General features: G+C 34.0%; 1 protein-coding gene across 13 annotated transcripts in view; it reads left to right on the top strand.

The window, feature by feature from the left end:
• The window catches only part of TASP1 (taspase 1), a 297,506-nt gene that overhangs the window by 45,300 nt on the left and 235,095 nt on the right, over positions 1–17,111 (top strand). For all 13 annotated transcript variants that reach the window (XR_006703341.1, XR_006703342.1, XM_045445328.1 and 10 more), the window contains 2 exons: positions 4,786–4,870; positions 15,827–15,906. Coding sequence is in view for 11 of the 13 variants with exons in the window: in XM_045445328.1 (XP_045301284.1) it covers positions 4,786–4,870; positions 15,827–15,906 (165 nt within the window). In the remaining 2 variants the exon portion in view is untranslated. The remainder of the gene's footprint in view (positions 1–4,785; positions 4,871–15,826; positions 15,907–17,111) is intronic.

Genomic DNA, 17,111 nt, shown 5'->3' with positions numbered 1-17,111 from the left:
TCACAGACCTCGGGATTGTGACCTGAGCTGAAGTCGAACACTTAACCTACTGAGCCACCCAGGCACTCCATTTTCGTAAAAATTTTAAATCAACTTGTCAACGTCCACAATAAAACCTTGCTGGAATTTTGATTGGTATTGCATTGAAAGTATGGAACATTTGTGGAGAACTGATGTCTTAACAGTATTGAGTATTCCATCCCACAAACATAAAATATGTATTTTTACATAAATATTGCTCATTTTTTCTCAGCAATGTTTTATTTTCAGTATAAATTCCACGTATATATTTTATTAGGTTTATTCTAGATACTTAGTTTTTTGACGCTATTATAAAGTACGTATATTTAAATATTGATATCTAATTGTTTTATTGTATTTAGAAATACAATTGAGTTTTGTATATTGGCTTTGAATTCACTGTCCTTGATAAATTCACTTATTAATTTGAAAAAGTTTGAAAAAATAAGTTCCCATGTAATTTTATATACATAATTACCTATGACTCATGTAATTTTGCTTTTTTCTTTCCAATATATATGTAAACTTTTTATTTTTTTCTTACATTATTATACTGGCTGTGACATCCAGTGCAATGCTGAATATAAGTGGTGATAATGTATATCCTTGTTTGATTCTTGATCTTAGAGATCAAGATAATTCTGTGTGCTCTGCTAGCTTTTGGATTGTTATAGATACTCTTTATCAGATTGAAGAAGTTCCTTTTTAATCTTAGTTTCCCAATAGTTTTTATTATAAATGGATATTGAAAATTATCATTAAGGGCTTTTCTGTATCTATTGAGATGAAGGTTTTTCCCCCTTATATTGTTAAATATGATGAAATTTGTGATTGATTTTTGAATATTCCCTTCATGGCATAAAATCTTTGTCGTGTTTTTATCTTTTTATATTCTGCTGGATTCAAGTTGTTGATGTTTAATATTTTGAAATCTATGTTCATGTATATGTACAAATTGGTTTCAATTTTCCTTTCTTGTAATAATATTTTAAGGTTTTAGAATCATGTTATGGCTAGCCTCATAAAATGAATTGAAGATTTTTTTTTTCACTCCCTTTGATAGAGTTTATGCATGATTGGAATGATTTCTTCTGAGAATTTATTAGTTATTCTAAATTAGTGGAGTTTTCTTTGAAGAAAGTTTTAAAAAATGGGATTCAATTTCTTTAATAGTTATAAGATTATATTTTCTTTTTCTTGTGTGTGTTTTCAAGGAATTTGTTTTTTTCATATGAGTTGTCAAATGTATTTGCCTAAAGACTTTATTAGTTTTCTTTTTGATTTCTAGTTTAATTTCACTGTGGCCAGAGAACATCTTCTGTATGATTCCAGTCCCTTGAAACGTTTTGAGACTTGCTCTATGGCCCAGTTTATGGTGTGTTTTGATAAACACTCCACGTGAACTTTATTTTTTAATAAAGTTTATTTATTTATTTTGAAAGAGAGAAAGAGAGTGGGTAGGGGCAGAGAGAGAATCCCAAGTAAGCCCTGTGCTATTAGCGTAGAGCCCAATGCAGGGCTTGAACTCACAAACTGTGAGATCATGACCTGAGCCAAAACCAAGAGTCAGATGCTTAACCGACTGAGCTACCCAGGAGCCCTGTTCCATGTGAACTTTAGAAGAGTATGTATTTTGTAGTTGTTAGGTGTGTGTTCTGTATGTGTCAACTAGGTCAATTTGGTTATTCACTTCTTCCAATCTTCTATATCCTTTCTGATTCGTGTGGTAGGTAAGAAAGGGTATATCAATTAATTTTAATTTTAATTTCTTTTATTATGATACTTTATTGGGATTTAATGAAATTTCATATATTAAAAGCCATTAGCGTTTCTTTGTGAACTGACTGTTCCATATCTCTTGTGGTTTGCCTTTTAACTTTATTTATAATGTGTTTTATTATATTGGAATTAAAAATTTTTATTTGTCAAGGTTTTACTTGTTCTTTTGTGGCTTGTGTTTTGCATTTCTTAAGGTTTCCCTTATAATTATAAGTACAGTTAATCTATATTTTCTTCTAATACATTTATAATTTATTTTTCATTTACTTCTTTAAGAAATAACCAACAAATTGTCCCTATACAATTTGTTGAATAATAATAACAATAACAACTACCATTTATTGGGTGATTGTTGCATACTATGCATTGTTCTCCAGTAGCTTATGTATACTTAGTCACTTAGTTCTCAAAATTACCTTTTGACGTCACTACTTTTATCCCCATTTCACAGACAAGGAAACTGAAATACAAAAGAGGTTTAGTAATTTGTCCAAGGTTGCTGTATCAGTCTGGGTCTAACTAGGAGACAAACCACACAGTAGACAAAATAGGAGAAGTTTAATATAAAGGATGATTAAACAGTGATAGGAGAGTAACTATATAAAGATGGAATGAAAACTCAAAATGTGTTCTAGGGCAGAGGGAGAATACCCAAGTAAGGATAGACTTGAAAGGAGATTCAGACATCAGTAAAGAAGGTATGGTTGCGGCTCACTGTGGGGCAGAGTAGTTGTTGGGTTACCCAGGCCACAGTCACTGTGAGACCAGGAACAATCCTGTGGGGCACATGTGAGCTCAAGCTGGTGGGCAGATACACAGGGGTCAGGAAACTATGGGAACTGAACCTCTGTTGCACAGGATAAAGATTGGGCTTTTGGCTCACGAGGCAGTGTTCCCCATAGGACACTTTGCTGTTTGTGCTTGTGAGGCTGAGAAGGTGTGTGACTTGAGCTGGGCACAGTCCTATTCTTTCTGGGGCTGTCAGCTATGCTGTTGTAGTTTGAATCAGGAGCTGGGGAGAACATGTGGTGGCCAAATGCTGGAGAAAGCTGCACTCTGCGGGCCCTTAGCACTGGGGAATACCATGTGGGCCAAATAGTGAAGAAGAACTGACATTCTGCAAGCCTGGCTAATAAGGCACTGTTCCTTCTGCAGTATGTCTCCAGTGCCCTCTACTGATAAAGTTACCGGTGTGCCAGCTGGCAAAGGGAACACATTTAAAGGGTTCATATCTATTTCCACAGGTCAGGCAATGAAGGGAGAATCTGTAGCTGAGAAGTAATAGATTGATAGCCAGTACAGTTATAAAACAGTCTGACTCCCATCACTCTGTGTTCTTTCTACCTCTCACATAGAGTCTATCTTTTCATACTCATTTGAACTACTGTCTGTGTCATGGATTAAATGTCCAAATGCATGTGTGTCTGTGTCTGAATGGTAGCTTTATTCTATTCAATTAATGTATTTGTCTGTTTGTACCCAAATCACACTCTCTTAATTAAGAATAGATTTTAGTAAGAAATGGTATCTTGTAGGGTAAATATCTCTTCATTTTTTCCCAAAGTGTTCTCTTCCTGATGAGTTTAAGAGTCAGCTTGTCATACATCATAGAAATCCTTTTGAAATTTTGATGGAGAATTTGTTGATTTGAATTTATAACTTGATTTGACAATTATTAAAGTGTTTACAATATTGAATCATCATATACAGAGATGTAAAAAATTTTTTTTAATGTTTATTTAATTTTGAGAGACAGAGCAGGCATGAGTCAGGGAGGGACAGAGAGAGGGGGGGAAAGAGAATCCCAAGCAGGCTCCATGCTGTCAGCACAGAGCCTGATGCTGGGCTCAAACTTAAGAACCATGAGATCATGATCTGAGCTGAAATCAAGAGCTGGACGCTTAACTGACTGAGCCACCCAGGCACCTGTGCAGAGATATAGTTTAAGAGCTAGCACATGTTTTTGTTGTTTAGCTAAATGATTTTGTTTTGAGGCAATATAGTGACTTTAATTTGAGTTTTAATAGTCTCTTTATATCCCACTACTGATTTTTTAATTTTTTTTGGCATTAATGATATCCTGAGAGGCATCCATTGATTAGTGGTTAAGGGTATGGTCTCTGGCATTAGCTGCTTCTGTTAAAATCTTAACACTGTGATCTTGGGTGGGTAACTTAACCCTCTGTGCAAATATTTCCTCAGTAATCAGGTTTCATAAGTATACTTATATGATAGAGTTGAGAGATCAATGAAATAACCTGATACATTTAAGGGTTTGGCAGTGAGCCTGGCATATATTAGATACTGAGTTACTATCACTATCTTCGGTCATCATCACATTGTCATATTTGTCATTGTCATCATGGCACCGTTTTTCACACTAACACTTGCTGTCCTATCATCCCTTCCATATATACATCCTCTTCTCACTTTTCTTCACATTCTGTTTTCTGTTCTGGAAACAATCTGAACCATATTTTAGGTTACCAACCTGTATATACTTGACCTCTTTTCCCCACTCTTACCCAATTTGTAGGATATTCTCTCTATTCTATCTCTCCTGTAGGTGAGATTTAAAATTTTTGGCCATTAATTCCTCCTTCTATGTTTGTAATCATGTTTATGCTTTAGAGGAAATTCAATTTTTGGTAGTAGATGTCACACTTTCATTACTTTTTTTATTCTATTCTGAAATCTACTAACAAGAAACCTAATTTAAGTATATATTTCAAATTCAGTCTTTGCTGCTGTAGCACATGACAAAACTGAGAATGTATGTTTTATATTCTTTTCTTGCATCTACTAGGTATTCATATGTTTGTTGATTTTATCCTTATTGTTCATGATAATTGAGGGTTTTCATTAGTATGTATATAAGAGTTTTCTAAGATATTTTAAAGTTGTTTTATTGAAACACCACAAAACTGAGTGGGAAAACTTGAAGGCATTTTTCTGACTCCATTTTCTGCCAATTTTATTTTATAGGAATCAAGAACCCAGTCTCAGTTGCAAACAGACTCTTGTGTGAAGGGCAGAAGGGCAAGCTCTCGGCTGGCCGAATTCCTCCCTGGTAACAGCTTTGTTCTGCCTGACTTTCCCTGGGTCTTTGGTCTTTGGTGCATGCGGTGTTTGAAGGCTATTTTTATCCACAGAAGGCTGATGCTATTGGTTGCACACCAGCAGTAGCTTGCCTTTGAGAGGAAGACACACTTTGTTTTGTAATCTTGGAACATTTTGTACACTTGATAGAGCTTCAGATGGAATAGAATATTACAGATTAAAGCAGAAAAGAAATCAGAGTTAATTTTTGGTTTTGTAGTTGATTACAGAGATGTTTTTGCTGTTACTAAGTGCACAGTTGGGTCTTTTATTATGAAACTTTAAAAATTCAGAGTCCAAACTGATTTTAATTTTGAGATGATCTTAGACTAAAAGTACTTAATTTTTCTCTTCCGGAGAAACACACTGTGATGTTAAGATTAGTAAGATTACATCTTTTCTCCAACATTAACATACAGTTTTCATTAAAAAAAACTTTGAACTTTTGAAGTATTTATAAATGTAGAATGAACATGGTGAAAAGCCCTCATAAACCTGATACCTGGCTCCAATAATTACATTGTTTTTGCCCTTCATCTATTTCACTCATCTTTCTTTTTCCTTTTTGTAGTATTTTAGTTTTTATTTAAAGAATTTTTAAAGTTTGTTTGTTTGTTTGTTTGTTTATTTATTTATTTATTTTAAGCTATCTCTACACCCAACATGGGGCTTGAAATCATGACTCCAACATCAAGAGTCATATCCTCCTCTGACTGAGCCAGCCAGGTGCCCCTTTCCTATAGTATTTTAAAGCAAATCCTTGACATCATATTTTTTACCCTTAAATAATTTTGTAAACTTCCCTGTTTGCAAAACAATCACTATGCTATTAGTATGCCTAATAATAGTAACAAATATGCTTCAATGCCATTGCATACTCAGTATATCTTCTGCATGCCTGGGTGTGTAAGTTATATTAATGTGTGTGTTGAAAATTGTGATATTACTGTTCCACTTTATTTGACTGTTATAATTTGAAATCATAGAAAATAAATTGACATGGTTTTGAAAAATCTTGAAACTCTTTACCCAAATATACTCAAGTAATCCTTTTAATCATATACTTCTCAGGTGTGTTTAATTGTTATGCTAGAAAGGTCAATTATAAAAATTTTCAGAGAAATATAATTTTTAATATTTGTGTCTTCAACAAAACAAGGATAAGGAGAAGCAGATGTGAAATTTTGAGATTGTTTATAATATGTCTGGTTGATACCAGTAAGTTTACTTTTATAAACCTGAAAGTAGGAAAAATGTTTCGAAAATTCTTAGACTTTTCTCATAATTTGTATTAAAACCATGCTATTTTTTTAACTGGTATGAAGTCCACTAACCCAAAATTTACTAAGTTTTCTTTAATACATACACAGAGTCCTACTGGATAGGCCTTATTTTGGGGGAAGTAGTAGATGTAAAGAGATTATCTCTGGATTCATATTCTCCTCAATGTTGATTTAAAATGTTCTGTTTTCTTTCACCCATATTTGCTACTGTACGTAAATTAGCATAATTAATTCTAAACCAATTAGAAGGCACATGTAGGGAGGAAACAACAATAAAGTTGTTTTAGTTGACAAGAAAAATAGCATAAACCTTGTGACAAGTATTTTACAGTTCATCTGCAAATCATCATAATCCCATTCCCCACACTACTCCTGGCATTTATCAAGTTGATTCTTAAGTTTATATGGAGGAACAAGTGTACAACCATAGATAGCCAAGACATTTTGAAACAGAGCAGAGAGTTGGACTTATCTAAAAGCTATCCTGATACCTCATAGTATTATCATAATTAAAACAGGAAACAGATTGACAGAGGTATAGGGATATATATAGAAAAAATCAGTAGGACTGAACTGGGAGTCCAGAAGCAGACCAAGTATGGAATTAAATTTAGTCTCTCCTAAATGTCATCTCAAAGTATTGTGGGGGAAAAAAGGATGGCATATTAAATAAATTGTGTTGGGACAATTGGCTACCTAGTGGATAAAAGTTAATTTAAATTCTCTGTCATACCATTCAAAAAAATAAAATTCAAACATGAGGTTAAAAAAAGCTTAGTATAAAATTTTTTTAAGAAAAAAATGAGAGATTATGTTTATGACTACAGGGTAGCAAAGACCTTATTAAGATTAAAAATTAAGGCTAAAATATGGAAACATGACAAGTGAAAATGTCTAGCGTTATACAACTGAAGGTACTATGATCTGAATTAAAAGACATTATGGCCTTTGGAACTGAGGACAATTATTTGCAGTGTTAAGTAGCAAAAAAAAAAAAAAAAATAGTAACCATGTTTAAGAACTATGAAATATTAAGACAAAGACAGCCTCAACTTTAAAAATTGGTAAGCAGTACAAATAGGCAGCTTATAGAAAATAAAATATTAATGGTATAAAAGTGCCCAACGATAATCAGGGAATTGTGAATTAAAATGATAAGATGGTATTTTCATGTTATTTAAAGTAGCAAAATTAATAAAGACGAATGTTATCCAGTGTTGTTGAGGTTATGGAAAAACAGGTTCTTTGTTCTACTAGTGGTAGGAACATAGATTGATATGGCCAGCTGAGAGACATTTTGTTATTATTTATTAATGTAAAAAATTGAAAATGCACATGCTATGTGCTCCAGCAATTCTGTCCTGGGACAGAACACCTTCACATGTACAGAGGAGGGCTTCTATAGCACAAGAAGCATACAGCAACACTGCTTCTGGTGTATAAAATGTAAACAATCTAAATGTCCATCAATGGCTAAATAGACTGTTTTCTTGTCATATTTTGAATAATCTGCAGTATTGAAAGGGAGAAACATTTATATATAGTAAAAATGGATAGATCTCTATATTGTAAACAAACCAAATTGCTGTATGATATATTCATTTTAACTTATGTTTTCTTAAAAAAATACAAAATAATGTGATGTTTATAAATAAGAATACCTGTTTCCTACCATCCAGTTTGGGAAATAAAATATTACAGAGTGATTTGATGCTTCCTAGATGGATCCCTTTCTAATAGCATCCTTATCCTTCCCATTGTCCCACACCCTTACCCTGATTTTGCCTCTGCTCCTGCTCCTATGTAACAGTTGTCTTGAATTTAAGCTTCTCTTATTCCCATGTATTCCTTCATAATATTGCAACATAAATGGTGCTCTAATTTTTTAAGGCTACATATATATGTACATAGATGTACAAAGAAGGTCTGCAAAGGAGGTTACCAAAGTCACTGTGATTACCTCTGGGAAAAGAGGAAGGGAGGGAACAAGATGAAGCAATTGTCAAAGGGTACATGTGCAATATTTTATATTTTACAAAGATAAAATACATGGGAAAAAGTGATGGCCTTTATGGTATAGTGATGCTATACTTGTCTGGAACTAGTTGTCTTATTTTATCATGTATATAGTTCTTCAGCTTTGTTCTTTGTTTTCAGAATTGTTTTGACCATTTCAGGCATTTTGCATTTCCATATGAATTTTAGAATTAAGCTGCCAGTTTCTATAAATACCCTGCTCGAATTTTGATTAGGATTGCAACATATTCATTTATTAAAGTCTTCCTTAGCCTCTCTGAACAGTTTTATAGTTTTCAGTGTACAGGTCTTGCAAAGCTTTTATCGAATTTATACTTCAGTATTTCATCCTTTTTGATACCATGATAAATTATATAAATAATAAATGTTCCTTTCCAATTATTCCTTGCCAATATAGAAATATGATTGATTTTATTACATTGATATTCTTTCCAGAGAATTTGCTAAATTCATTTGTTCTGTAGTACTATTTTTATAGATTTGATAAGATTTTCTATATAGATAGTAATGTCTTCTGAGAATAAAGATTGTTTTACTTCTTCCCTGTTTTTCTAATCTGGGTTACTTTAACTAATTTCCTTTTCTTTATTATAGTGGCTGGGACCTCCAATGCGATGTGGAATAGAAATGTGAGAGTGGGGGAAACAAAAGAAATGTGAGAGTGGGCATCTGTGCCTTGTTTGTGATCTTAGGGTAGAAGTGTTTGGTCTTTTACCCTTAAGTATGATGGTTACTGTAGGTTTGTCATAGATGTTCTTTATTATGCTGAGAAAGTTCCCTTCTTGGTGTTCTAAGAGTTTTTAATAGGAAAGGGTGTTGTACTTCTTCAAATGCTTTTCTGCATCTATTAATATGGTCTTACAATTTTTCTTACTTGGTCAGTTAGTGATTGGTTGATTTTCAACTGTTAACAATGCATTCCTGGGATAAATTCCACTTGGTCATACTGTGTTATCCTTTTGATATATTGTTGGACCCAATTTGCTAAGATTTTGTAAAGAATTTTTATAATATATGAGATACATTGGTCCATTGTTTTTTTCTCTTGTCTTTGGATTGGGTTTATTTTGTTTCTTGGATATATAGGGACACATACTGTATCAAATTTGGAAAATGTTTGGCTATTATTTCCTCAGATATTTTTTCTGACTCCTCTTTCATCCTTCAGGACTCCAATTGCATGTGTATTTGAGCTCTTGTGGCCCTGCAGGTCACTGATAATTTATTTACTTTTTCCATTCATTTTTCTCATTGTTTCATGTTGAATAACTTCCATTGCTGTTTTCAAGTTCACTAGTTACCTTTCTATAATATCTAATCGCTTGTTAATCCCATCTACTTTGTTTTTCATCTCTGACTTTGTAACATCTCCAGAAGTTTGATTTGCAGCTTTAGAAAATGTCTTCCATTTATCTACTTGACATGTTTAATCTCTCCTGTAGCTTCTTGAACATATGAATAGAGTTATAGTAACTTATAATATCTTTGTTTACTAATTTGCTATCATCTGTCATTTCTGAGTTGTTTTCAGTTGAATGATTTCTTTCATTATAGGTTGCATTCCCTTGCTTATTTGCATGCTTGGTAATTTTTCATTGCATTTGAGGCATTGTGAATTTTACTTTATTTGGTGCTGGATATTTTTATATTTTAATAAATATTCTTGAGTTTTATTCTAGGATATAGTTATTTAAAGACAGGTTCATCCTTTCAGGTCTTACCTTATACTTTGTTACATGTGACTAGAGAAGCATTTCGCCTTGAGCTAATTTTATTTTGCTATTGGGGCAAAACTCTTCTGAGTACTATAACAGATGTACCTAGAATGAGGTTTCTTGCTTTGACTGATGGGAGCAGGAGCTTTTCCTGGCCTTTGTGAACTTGGGGCTTGTTTGCTCTAAAACTTTTGTGGTAGTCTTTCCCGCACTTTGGGTGGTTTCTTATTACACATACACTCATCTCTACTTAGCTGAAGACTAGAGGGGACTCTGTAGATGTCCAAGTCCTTTTCTGTGCAGCTCTCTCCTCTCTGGTATTCTGCCCTGTGAACCCTGGCTGTCTGGGCTTCTTTGGATGCCCAGCTCTTTCTCTTCAACTGAGAAACTGCTGGGCTTTGCCTGAATTCTTCCTGGGCCATGGCCTGGAAACTCTCTAGGCAGTAAGCTGGGTCAGTCATAGGGTTTACCTTGTTTGTTTCCTTTCTCTCAAGATCACTGTCCTTATGTTGCCTACTAATGTCTGAAAACTACCATTTCCTGTATTTCTAATTTTTAAAATAATTTCTTCAGATAAGGGTGTAAATTTGTTCTCTGTTATGCCATCTTGTCCAAAAGCAGAAATCTCTCATGTTCCTGGAAGTTCACCGTACACCTCTAGTAATTGAGAAAAAACCAAATTCTTTTGGTGTCCTAAATCAACCAAACCAACTTTATCATGTTTTTAATTTGAGTTTATTTTCATATGACCCTAATAACTCTAGTTATCTAATTAGTGTAATAATAATAACTAACATTTATTGCATTTGTACACTATTTCAGGCACTGTTTTATGTGGTTTGCATGTATTGACTCATAAAAATTATACAGTGATTTATGAGGGTAAGACATTTTGCAGATAATGAAACTGGGTCCCATACTTGACCACTGTTAGTTAGGCTATTAGGAATTTATGGAGTCCTTCCATATCACATTAGAAGCAGCAGATTAGAAGTAAGGGTAGAATAGAATCCTTTTATAATAATGAGAAGTTACTGTGTATACTCATGTAGTTATTTATTCATTTTTCAACTCACTCAGCAAATATTTATTGTTCATTTTCTCTATGCCAGGCATAGAGGTACAAAAACTATCAAAAGCAGATGGAAGACTTAGAAATCATGGTCCTCTGGTGTCATCTGTCACCACTCTATGGGGATAGCAAGACATTATATATAATGAATGTTTTTTTTTTAGGAAGTCTTTAAATAAAAAGTTCATTGGGGCGCCTGGGTGGTTCAGTTGGTTGAGCGCCCAACTTCAGCTTGGGTCATGGTCTTGCAGGTTTTGAGTTTGAGCCCACGTCAGGCTCTGTGCTAACAAACAGCTCGGAGCCTGGAGCCTGCTTCAGATTCTGTATCTCTGTCTCTCTCTCTCTCTCTCTCTCCCTCCCCTGCTCATGCTCTGCCTCTCTCTGTCTCTCAAAAATAAATAAATGTTAAAAAAATTTAAAAAAATTAAATAAAAAGTTCATTTATCTGCATACCTTATTTTTTGGTTATAGCCACTAAGATATGTTGTATTGTTTAAGTAGTGGTGTTTGGTCAGATTAGTAGAGTATTTGATATCTTTATAAACTTGGTGGGCCAACCTTCATAAACTGTGTCACATTTACTCAAGTTTCTATATTTTATTTTATAGCTTGGATCTTTCTTCTTCCATTATGATAGGGTATAGCTTTGACAGGTATTATCATTTAGAACAAGGGATTGGCAAGCTATGGCTTATGGGCCAAATCTGGTCTGCTGCTTGCTTTGTAAATAAAGTTTTATTGGGACACAGCCATACCCATTTGTGTTTGTATTGTCTGTGGCTGCTTGTACACTCAAAGGCCAAATTGAGTTGTTGCAAAAGAGACATTCTGGCCAGAAAACCGACCTATTTACTATCCCATCCTTTACACAAAAACTTTGCTGACTCCTAATATAGAAGTTATAATTTTTGGAAATTATGTTTCTTTTCATGAAAAAGGGAAAGCCTGACAAATGTTGTTTTATGTTTAGTATAAATGAAACCTAAGGTGCTCATTTGACCCTAGGATTTTCTTCAGAGGCAAATTTAGCTTTTGGTACATTTTCTTAAAAATACTATTTAATCTATTATATTTCATAAATTCATTCAAATTTGTACTACTTTTGTTCTGTGAATGTGAAAAGACAATTTAAAAAATCTAAAGATGAAATGTAAGAAATAAGTTATTCAGAAAGTATAGATTTAGTTGGATAACAATAGTAGAAAAATTTTTCTAAGACAACCAGAGAAATGTGAACATTGATGAAATATATTTTGATTCTAAAGATTGTTTATTTTTTATGTGTCAATTGCTTATGCTGAGGTTCTGTTTTTTAAAAATTCATTTTTTAAATTAAAAAAATAAAAATTGAAATTAAATTAAAAATGGTTTCAAAGAGTTATGTGCTTATTGTTTAATTTGTTTGTTACATGTTATTTCCAAATACAGCAAGTTCTCCTTTATTTGCACTTTGTGTATAAGCTTTTAATGATCAATAGCCATTAATTTGTCTTTCATCAGTTTTATATATTTATGATGAACAAAGAAGCAACAGATAAAATAGATAGAAATCAGTTTTAAGTCCAAAGAAATAACTATCATTTTCTCCTATATCTTTCTTTTCCAGAATAATATATTCTGATTATTGGGATCCCTGAGCAATCTTGAGAGCTTTCTGAATCACGAAATGACACTTTTTAGACTGATTATGGAGTCATGGTTCTCTGGAAATGGGTGGTTGCCAGCTATGAGATTGCAGTTCGCATCTTGTATTTGCGCCCATAGCCCTTGCCTGGACCTTGACTGTGCTAGTGCTTGCTGCAGCACCCAGAGGGCAGCTTGGTGGAGGTTTCATTCCCCCCACCCCAGGGCTGCTTCCAGTAGAGTGTTGCTGCTTTTTGTTTTACATCACCGTGAGACTTGTTTTAATGTAAATTACATTGGGTAAAACACAAGGAAAATACTGTCCCTTAAGGAATTTTGACCCCCTAGCTTATTATTACTTGTTTAATATCTTGCCAATGTTTGTTTAATGCTTAGTATGCTTTAGGCACTCTTGTAAATGCTTGGGTATGTCAATGAAAAAACAAAGATTCCCATTCTTACGAAGCTTACAGTTTATTTGAGGAAGATAGAAATAAATAATAGACATATAAATTATAAAGTGTATAGTATGTTAGAAGGTGAAAAAAATGTGAAAAGAATAGAATGACAGGGATTGAAAGTCCTAGGTAGGGGAATACAGTGTGTTGGGTACAGTTTTTTTTTTTTTTTTTTTTTTTTTTTTTAGGTTTATTTATTTTGAGAGAGACTGAGTGTGAGTGGGAGAGGGGCAGAGAGAGGGAGAGAGAGAATCCCTAGCAGGCTCCATGCTGCCAGCGCAGAACCTGACACGGGGCTTGAACTCACAAAACTGTGAGATCATGACCTGAGCTGAAACCAAGAGTCAGAAGCTTAACCAACTGAGCCACCCAGGTACCTCATGTTGGGTACAGTTTAAATAGGCCTCCTCAAAGGAGACATTTGAGCAGATGAGGGAATATGCCATTTGGGAAATAAGGAAGAGCCTAATAGAGGGAACATTCAGGGTGAATGCCTTGAGGCTGGAGGTTCCTTGACATGTTTGTGTTTTTATAGGAGGCTGGAGTAGGGTAAGCAAAGGGGCAAGGGGAGTAAGAGATGAGGTAAAGAGGGAGCAGAAAGGATCAGATCACTTGAGAGCTTGTAGATTCTTATGAAGACTCCAGTGTTTACACTAGAGTTCTCATGAGAGGTTTTGCAAGTTTTGAGAGGAGGGATATAATTTTTGTCTGACTTGTGTTTTACAAGGATGTCAGTGGCCAGTGAGCATAGACTGGGGCAGGGAGCAAAGCAAGGCAAGCATTAAAGTATTGAGTCCATTGCAACAATACAGGTAAGAGATGATGGTAGTTCAGAGAAAGGGGTTAGCAGGGGAGGTGGTGAGAAGTGGTCAGATTCCAGATATTTTACAAAGGTATATTCTATGGGATTTCCTAAACTTGATTGAGGCAAAATTTCCCTAAAAGCTTTCTCCTTGGGGAGTCATAAGACTGAGAAATTGGAATTGGTACTGCATGTAATATTCTAGAAAATGAATTTTTGGCATGTTAGTATCATGTAGCTTTTCAGAATTTTAAAATTACTTCGAAAGCACTGTGCCATTCTGTGTGATGATTAACTACTGTTCAGGTAGTTTTTGATAGTAGGAAAAGGTCAGATATTCAGTGTTCTTATTCATAAGATGGCATCCAAATAGTCAACTTCCTATGAATATTATAAAATGGCTAAGGTATTTTAAAAACTTGCATAGCAGCCAGTGGCAAGTTGGTTTAATTTAGAAGCAATGACTGTTTAAGAAATGAAAAATAAAACTAAGGATATTTTGTAAAATGCCATTGATTCCAGATACTGGGCTTGAACCCAAGATGAAATGGGCGTGCTAAGAATACTAGATTCAGCTCCAAATTTCTGTTCTGATCACTTAATATGCTACTTCGGCATCTCTTTTACATCTTTGCATGGAGAGAAGTTATTTCTTATATCACATTCCTTTTCTGGAAGGAGGAAGTGCTAAAAATGCCATCAGGACAGCTTAACTCACATTCAAGTTTCTATTTCAGTTATTCTTCATTTGAACTTTACATGACAGCTTTTCTTTGCATTTTCTTTGCAGTGGTCTTCATTTGATACAAGAATAGGAGAAACTGTTTTCTATTTCAGAATCCTCTAGAATTTAAAAAAAGATATAGAGGTTTGAAGGAGTAAAGTTGTTTATTCTTGTTGGCTCTCCATATATTGGAAAACAGTTATTGGACTTAACCACTTAGTTTCTCAATAGAACTATTTGGACATTTCTGAGTATCTCCTTAGATTTTGTTTTGCCAGTATGTCATTGGTCTCCTTACTAACAAATGAATCTAAAGACTTCAGTATGCATTACTTTGAGTTTTAGTGTTGGAATGATTAGAAGAACAGAAACAAAAACTAGAGAGCCAAAAACTAATGAGCAGGCATAAGTTCAAGGAAACCCATTACTAGCTGGCTGAGAGCTTTAAGAAGTTGGCTATGGAAGGAGATGAAGTGATTGATTTTTATTGTAACCACTTGCTGTTACTGTGTTAGGGAATGGAGTGGTTAATTATCCTGCATGCCCTTTGAAATCTTTGGAAATAAGTCTTTTACAGTTAGCTAACAGTATCCTTTCATTTACTTCATTATGTTAAAACTTGCAGTTTAGGGCTTAAAAAATTACTTTTGGGACACACCACAGTACTCGCCACAGTAAAAATGATTCTGAGAGTCATATATTTTATAGGTCATTTATATATTTTTGTTGCATTAAGACTTGCAAATGTAAGCACATCTCATTGTTTTTGGGCATCTCTAGATGTACCCACTCATTTTAGGTAGACCCAGGTGTTATAGTAGGTAACAATACTAAATCTGAGGACATTCACTGATACTTTGACTCTTAACTTGATTAAATGGATCGTGTGACCATGATGATCCAAGATAAATGTTAGTATTTTCCACGGGGAAATCAACTATTTTTGCATCTCAGGGTGAATTTTGCCGGTTTATACTTGTTGGTTATTGCAAATGAAATTGTACCATTTCCAATTGTAAAATTTCTAACTTGGGGAAAATGTTTAAATAATTTTGGGGCATGTAGCCATATTTTTATTTTGAGGTAATAAACCTAGAATTATATCTATATGCAAAACATTTTTTCAGTTGCCTTACTATATGATTTATATTACTTTATTGATATAGGAAAAGATGAAACTGAATTTTTAAAAGAATAATTTTTCTGCTGTTAGTTTTTTAGTTGGAGAAGGAGCTTACAGATGGGCAGTAGATCATGGAATACCCTCTTGTCCTCCTAACATCATGACCACAAGTGAGTAAAAATTTTTCAAAATTAAGCTATATTGGCATATATACCTGAAAGTGTTACATTGTTTTAATCCACATGGTACTCTGATATTTAAGGAAGGAAGCTTACATGTTGAAATATTTAAAGTTAAAAGATACATTGAAAGTTATTTGATTTTAAGCCACTTTTTATATTCCTGAGGTTTCCCCCATTCTCATGCTTTTATGGAAGTATTGCTAAAGGATCCCTTTTAGGTTACTTAATATAATTACTAAGAATAAAACCTTAATACTACCCCCCTCACAGAGGGAGAAGAAAACAGAGGTCAGCATTTATCTGTCCTTGAGCTGAGGAAGGCCTTCCTAGGGACCAAGTGCAAGAGAAGGAAGAACAAAAGTATGACTACATAAGAGTTAAGACTGAAAAAACACTTACCATAACACTTACCATGACAAAGTGATACATATCCTTAATCCGGGAGAAGGTATGTCAAATTTAAAACCACACAAATACAAATAATACCCAAAAAGAAAAATGATTAAAAGTCATAAATATATAATATAATATAACTAATAGGGAAATTTGAATTAAAAAGAGTACATGTTAAATTTGTTCCCTCTTAATTTCTGAAAGAGTTAAAATACTGTATTATTGCTCACAAGTGTGTGGTGAAATGAACATAATACATTGTAGGTACAAATGTAAATTGGCAGAAATTTTAGGGGACAACTAAGTAGTATAGAGCAAAACCTTAAATTTATCCTGCTTGTAGGAACTTGTCATTAGAAATAGAGACAAAGATTTATGTAGTTCTCAATAAGCATTATTAAGAATATCAAAACTAAATGGCAACCAACAGAAAGGGAGATCTTTGCAAATGACATACCAGATAAAAGTTAGTATCCAAAATCTGTAAAGAACTTATCTAACTCAACACCCAAAAAACAAACAATCCAGTGAAGAAATGGCAAAAGACATGAATAGACTTCTCCAAAGAAGACATGCAGATGGCCAACTGACACATGAAACGATGCTCAACATGGCTCATCATTAGGGAAATACAAATCAAAACCACAATGAGATACCACCTCATACCTGTGAGAATGGCTAACGGTAACAACTCAGGCAACAAGAGATGTTGGAGAGGATGTGGAGAAAGAGGATCTCTTTTGCACTGCTGGTGGGAATCCAAACTGGTGCAGCCATTCTGGAAAACAGTATGGAGGTTC

The sequence above is a fragment of the Leopardus geoffroyi genome, chromosome A3 (assembly GCF_018350155.1).
Source record: "Leopardus geoffroyi isolate Oge1 chromosome A3, O.geoffroyi_Oge1_pat1.0, whole genome shotgun sequence".
NCBI lineage: Eukaryota > Metazoa > Chordata > Mammalia > Carnivora > Felidae > Leopardus > Leopardus geoffroyi.
This window is presented reverse-complemented; position numbering and strand designations above follow the sequence as displayed.